The 7,373-nt window shown below is 32.8% G+C and overlaps 1 protein-coding gene across 1 annotated transcript; it reads left to right on the top strand.

The window, feature by feature from the left end:
- The first annotated feature begins 319 nt into the window (after positions 1-319).
- Positions 320-1,229, top strand: LOC100261894 (uncharacterized). Its single transcript, XM_010653211.3, has one exon. It carries the CDS (start codon positions 468-470, stop codon positions 1,074-1,076), a length of 609 nt encoding a protein of 202 aa, XP_010651513.1. The 5' UTR covers positions 320-467; the 3' UTR covers positions 1,077-1,229.
- The last annotated feature ends 6,144 nt before the right edge of the window (positions 1,230-7,373 follow it).

Raw genomic sequence — 7,373 nt, 5'->3', positions numbered from 1 at the left:
GTACGTGAAAGAACTTTTGCAATTTAATAGAGCAAATTAAAACTTGATTCCATGCATGATCACACCATAATGTTTAAAATGTGTGTTGAATTTAAAGAGAAGAGAATTTAATGTAATAATAATAATAATAATAAAAATAATTAATTTATGGTAAAATACAAGAATCGACATATCTTGAAAGGTGACTTTGGGAAGAAAAGAACAGACATATAAATGATGAATGAATAACAAAGTCTAAGGTGAGTTTAATAGAGACAGCACTCATTAGGAGATGTTCAAAGCCGACATGGCTGACCACCGACCGCCCCAAAACTACAAGCAACAAACACCCTAGACTTCGTCCCAAGTCAATCTCTTCCTCAATTTCTATATATGTCCTTTCTCTTCCAGACCCAACATCCGAATTCAATATTTATCACCATCTCCTACCTTTCTGTTCATCATCGATCTGATATCACCTTAATATCATGGGCAATGCTGTTTCTCCATGTTTCAAACAAAGCTCCAAGTCATCCGTGAAGTTGGTCTTCTGGGAAGGCACCACAAGGATCCTCACCGGAAAGCACCTCGCCGGAGAGATCATGTTCGAGTTCCCGGACAGAATGGTGTGCCATGCAGACTCATTCTTCATCGGCCGGGTGGTTCCAGCTCTAGCCATTGATGATGAGCTCATCCCTGCACAAACCTACTTTGTCCTTCCAATCGATCTCTTTGCATGCAATGTGCTCTCCGCTTCTTCGCTTTCGGCCTTCACCTCGAGCCCTAAACCGTCTCCCATCAAGTTCAGCGAGTGCCCGCTCGAGTACATAAAGGGTTCAAATGGGCGAGTTATGATTAAGGTCATGCCGGAGTTTATAACAAAGCTGATCACTACTGGTAAGGAAGATGGATGTAGCAGCCCTAACAATAGTTTCCTATGCAGCACCCCAGAGTTGCAGAAGCACTATGAACAATTGGTTGGGTCTAAAGGGCAAGTATGGTCACCTAAACTTGAGACAATTTCTGAGTATAAGCTTAGGTATTCACCCTGCAGATTCATAGGGTTGGAATGGAGAGAGAAAGAGGAGAAAGCCTAAACAAAATTAATTGTATACTTTTTTGTTTGTTTGGAGTAGAATTTGGATTAATAGTGGAAGAAGACAGAATTATGGATGGGTAGTCTGTAGATGTATGCTTGTAATCAATTTGGTTTAATCATAAATTTGTACAAACTTTTGGTTTCTTTAGGGTTATTGAAAGATCCTTCTTTTGTTTGATGAAGATGAATTTTGGTTATATTAATGTTCCTGTCTTCCATTTTGTATCAGAATCTTGAATGGTTTCCTTCTAAATTAATCAATTTTTGCTGCAAAAAAATGATAGATGATTAAAAGAAAAGAAATGAAAGAATTAAATTTGTATTTCCCAACTTCCTCCCCATGATTTTGGAAAACCATAAGGGAATAGTCAAGAAGATTCATCTTTGTATCTTGGAACTCCTTTGAAAGAATATTCTAAATCAAATTTGAGAAAATTTCAATTCTTTACATATTTAGGTTTAGATAGTGTTTGTTTTTTTACTTAATTCTAAATAAAACCTTAATGTTTAATAGTGTTAAATATTAGGTTGTTTATTTTTGTAGTATTTTATTTCTATTAAGTATTAAAAAGTAAAGAAAAATTAATATGTTATTTTTTCTATTTATAAAAAGCTATATATTTTGGTTTTTTCTATTTAGTAAAAAGTTTATAATAAGTTATGAAAAAGTAGAAAAACAAATAATCTAAATTCTGTAAACAAATCGTTTTTAGCAAAAAGCCAAAAAAAAAAAACATCACCTTAGTGTCTTCAACAAGAGGATTAGGGACTCAAAGCTAGGGCTTCTAAAACATAACGTACGCAAATCAAGCACAGATTGATCATAAGAACCCTAGTTCATTGAGCTTTCACCTTTATTTTTGCAATCCAAAACTAGACTTGTAAGGCTTTTGTTGAGTATGCAGAAGCTCTTGCATCAATTTGTTGAATTGACAGAAACTTTAATGCAAACATGTTATATCAATTTGTTGAATTGACAGAAGCTTTAATGCAAATATGTTAGTTCAAAAATATAAAGATAAAACAATCATACAATAGTATATGAGGTTTTAACATGGCTCGGCTAACCATGTCGATATCCACATATCACAGATGAGATAAAATCTTTTCACTATACCATAGAAAATATTATAGAAGAGAGAACTAGATATGACCATTGGTTTATGAAACATCACATATTTTTTCATTCCTTGTATCCACACCCTGAACCATGAATCCCTTGCTCTACTAGGTATTTCCCATTCTTCCTCACATCTCCATAAATATTATAAGTCATGTGAGGAAAAGGTCATAAGATAGAGATGAGCTCGTAAAGACTATAACAGGGTGGATATTAATTAGAAATTTCGAACACTTTCCAATAGCTCTTTTAAGGGAAATTTTCGGAGTAGATTAATTTAGATGTTGGTTTAAAGTATATATATATATACCTTAATGGATAATGTATGAACATAAAATAGGGTAGAAATAATTAAATTAGCTAGACTGATCTTCTTGTTAGGGTTTTGGATCATTCAGGCATTATTATATATTGTAGAAAATGTTTCCTTAGATGTGAACTTGCATGTGAAGAAGGCTACTCAGAGCCTCATGATTGAATCAGAATCTTCTGCTGCTAAAATTAATGGCTTGTGTTATTCATGTGCTCTCATGACCTTATCCCCCAGTAGCTGTTGCCATTACTCCAGCAATTGCACTCCTACAGTGTTTGCTATTTAATCCTTGGCCGACCACGCATCTCTTCGCCTTCCTTTAGTGGGTGTGGCTGTTCTACTAGGAAAATGCATGGCTAGTGTCAGCTGATTTGTGGAAGTATTATACTCCATCTATTCAGAAAAACAATTATGCATGCAATAGTAGGGCTTAAAGAAGGTAGAATAATCACTCCTGTTGCAGCACATAGTACCTACCATATATTTCTTTGCTATCTCTCCGATGACCGATGGGAACAACCTTGTCTCACTGTAATGGAGGAGTTTCCACCTCCATGAGGGAGGGGGGCTTGAAGCTAGAGGTCCAATTTAAACTCCAAGGTCATAGTACTGGATTATTTTCAAAGTCCATCCTTGGCTCAAAAGTCATCACAGGCAAAGAATGGGAAACATGTATCAACAGTCTTAGGAAGACATTGAATACTTCCTCATAAGACATGATCTCCCTTTTTTATCACCTTCATTGTAAGCTGTTCTTTGACATGCCTTTCTAAATCCCACAAACATAAAATTCCAACTGATAAAGAACAATAGATTATGTTTGAGTGCACCAAAAGCACTTTAATTATGTAAATTTGAGAGTATTTCTTAAGACAGAGAATAGTGCAATTAAATTTTCTTTTTCAATCTTATTAGATGAAGGTTATATATATATACATATAAACACTTCGACTGTGTTTGGTTCCTAGAAAATTTGAGTGAAAATACATAGAAAAAAAATTTATATGTCAATTCAAATTTATTTTAGATATTTTATATAAAGATTAAAATAATTTTAAAATTCTTAAGTATCTTATTAATTTTAAATATATTTGATTTTTTTTTTAATATTTTCTACGATAAAACTAAATATGAGAAAATCATTTTCCTTAACATTTTTTTTATATATATCCTTAATATTTTTCGAGAATGAAACACAGTCTTAAAATGTATGAATGTGATTCAACAAGAAGTTACGTTACTTTTAAGTCTCGCTTTAATGCCTTTGGTATAAGTTAGGATTGTGTCATTAGTAAATCCTCCAACTAAATTGTTTGTGTTATGTTATATTAAACTATCACTTATATTAAAATAATAATAATAATAATCCGTTAATGAATGAGCAAATAAGCCAAGAGTTTCATGAAGCCCCAAATATCATGGGCCATTTTTTCGGATTATTGAGGCCCAGATTTAGCTTATTGGGGGCCCAAAGCAGATCCCATTGGGCCCACTATCTTGAATGATCAAATCCAACCAGTTGGGGTTTATATATGATTGAAAGCCCACAAAGATTAGGACACCATCCCAACACTTTTGAAACCCATGGCAAGGATTAGAATATAATTGCACATTCATGCCACTAGGGTTGGAAAATGGTCCGGTCCAGATTTAATTGGGCCTAGATTGAATCAAAAAGTTTCCAAAACACAGCCCAATCCTTAACAGGCCCAATCTGGCATCTAGCATTTAAATTTTTATTTTATTTTTTTATTCGTTATATAAAAAATTAAATTATTTTAAAATATATGAATTTTAAAATATTTTTTTTCATATTTTTCATAATAAAATCAAACAAAGAGAAAATCATTTTTTTATATTTTTTTTGCAACCAAACATAACTAAACGTTTTGATAATAAGATAAAGAGGTGAGATGTTTAAAAAAGTTTTCTTTTCTTTTTTTTTTTGAAAAAATACAAAAACAAAAAAGAAGGCTGGAGGAAGTGGGATCCAACGGTGAGGAAATTGAGGAGAATGTAGGGAAGAAGAGGAAGGAATACACGATTGGGAAAAAGCGAAATTCCCAGATCTGGAAGGACCGTCCGTGACAGGGCACACCTCCATAAGACAAGCACCGCCATACGCAGCTTGACACCTGTACTCCCACTGCACATGCCTTCCCCACGCGCCCCACTTCACTCTCCAACTATTATAATAATAAGACGGGTGAAAGGAGGGGAGGAGAAGTGAGACGAGAGCGCGAGGGAGGGAAAGGAGCGTGGGAGAGGCGAAGCGGCTGTCGTATAGAAAGCAACAAAAAGTACGGGGAAGGAGATCGCGGGTTTTATTGAGCCGGTGGTCATCTTCACAGGGCTCGATGCACCTCGACATGCTCCCTCGCTTCCTGACTCACTCTCTCTCTCTCTCTTTCTTCTACTCCTACTCCTACTCCTACTCTACCACCTACTCTCACTCACCTGCATGTCACCTCCAGGCTCCAGCTGAGCTCACCACTCAGACCACCAAAAGAAGAAATAAATAAAGAGTCACCTCTCTCTCTCTCTCTCTGTGAGTGAGTGAGAGGACAATAAGTTAACATAACAATAAATAATAATGAGGAAGCAGAGAGACAGAAAAGTCCTTTGCCTTCTGAGACCGCCGCTTTCTTTTTTCTCTTTAAAGTGCCCATGTGTTTCTGTTTCTCTCCCCCCACTCTCCTCTCCCTTTCTCACTCCGTTTACTTTCCACTATTCCCTCCTATTTTCTTCTTTCTCTTTTTTTAATATTTTTTATTTAAAAAAAAAAAAAAAAGAGGAAGCAGCCAAAACGAGACATTTCATAATGGGCTACACAAACAAAGTGTCCAAAATTCCATACAAGATTTAGATGGGCTTCTTCTCCTTGGAGAATGGGTAGTCTCCCCTTTTTTATTACCACTTCATAAATTCCATTCAAACTATATACCTTTCAGGTTGGGTTTCCTTTTCTTCTGTCACGTCCAATCAACATTTCAATCTTAAACCCCAGAAATTTAGACCTAAGAATACTACTCCCTTGACTCTACTCTATCCAATATTAAAAAGTAGAGAGACCATTCGAATTATTTGACATGGCATGACAGCATGTCAGCATGGTGGGTAATATTATTATTAGTATAATTAAAATATTATTGGGAGGTAATAATTATAATAATATAAATATATAATTGAAGCATGATGAGTGAAAGAGGCAGGCAGGAGGCATGGGCAGAGCCACTACAAGGACAAATGGATGGGTCATTTTCATAATTAAGTCAGTAAGGTCCTTAGATTGCAATGGAACCTCTCCAAATATGTAGACACGTGTACTTAATATGCCATATAGAAAAAAAAAACCTTTTTATTTTATTGTATTAATTTTTATTTTTATTTTTGATTCGTGATTTCTTTTTTGTTTGTAAAATTAATTAAAAACACTCGGTGTAATAAATTGTAGGGCCCATGATAGAGGCGTAAACATTTAGACTTCCGTCTTCCTCTCCCCTCCACACAAGGAGGATAAATATCAATTTTTTTTTTATTTTTGGGTTTGCTTGGTAGGTATTTTCTTTAAAGTTTTCCTTTTTGGATCCATTAGTTTGCTTTATTATTATTTTTTCATGACAATGTTGTGACAAATAATAATTGATGATTTAAGGGTGATTAGAGAAGATACAATCTTTTGATTTTCATTATTAGAACGTAATAAAAGTGAAAAATAAAGCTCCAAGACTTTGGGTTGAAAAAGTCAGGATGATCAAGTTTTAAATATCTTTTAAAATTTATATTCAATGTCGTCTTTTTTCTATCATATAAGTAAATGTCAAGTGATTTTAATGAAAAAATGAAGTCTTAATTGACTATTAAAATTTCAGTTCAAAAATGAAATTATAATTATCTTAATTTAAAAGTAAAGTTTGATTTAACAATTAAAACTTTATTTCTGAACTAAAACCTCAATTAATAATTGAGGTTTTAGGTTAAAAAATAAAGTTTGTAATTAGGGAAATTTTATTTTTTAATTGAAATCTTAATGGATAATTGAGGCTTAACTAAAATTTTTAAAAAATAATAATGATAAGGTTCCTATATAATAATAAAAAAGACTTTTTAATGTTTTAAATATAAGTTTGACAATGTGATTAAATTCGAATTTTTTTCCATAAAATAACTATTTTTGGCCAAAACTTTATTTGGGAAGTCCTTTTAAAAATAATATTTTATTCTTAAAAATGAAATTTATTTTTTAGATTCAAAAATATGGTTGATAATTTTTTTTTATTGAAGTTAATATTTTTAAGAACTTGTTTTACAATTTGACATAATGAAATGCATAGAAACTAGGATCAAATGGTTTATTAAGATGAAATGCAAGTTTAAAAGTAAATGCCTTTGAAAAACACGTCCCAAAGGTTTAAACAATATTAAAAAATGATTTAAATTATTTTTCTTTGCAAAACAATAAGCTTGTAGTCTTCAAATAGGAGTTGGATACTCAAACTAGTTGTTACGTACAATTTTGGATCAATGGCTCGACCAACTAGTCAAACTAACTACTAGTCATCAAATGATAGAAGGTGGAGAAAATAATTGTTAAGTTATAGGAGCTCAACCGATCAATCATGAATTCAATTGATCCTCAATCAATTGAGCAAATAGTCTCAATTGGTTGAGTAGAAAGACCAAATTATGAAAGGGGAACAATGATTATTAATTCCTTAATCTTTGTAAAACCTTTTTAAATGATTGTAACTAGTTAAAACTTAGGTTTTTCCTCAAATCAAAATTTCATCTAACTTATAAAAAAATTAAAATAAAATTGATTAGACATTTGGAAGAATTTAATTGCCTAAAAAATTATGATT

Source organism: Vitis vinifera, chromosome 6 (genome assembly GCF_030704535.1).
Source record: "Vitis vinifera cultivar Pinot Noir 40024 chromosome 6, ASM3070453v1".
Taxonomy (NCBI): domain Eukaryota; kingdom Viridiplantae; phylum Streptophyta; class Magnoliopsida; order Vitales; family Vitaceae; genus Vitis; species Vitis vinifera.
The sequence above is the reverse complement of the archived record's forward strand: the minus strand, read 5'-3'. Positions and strand labels throughout refer to the sequence as shown.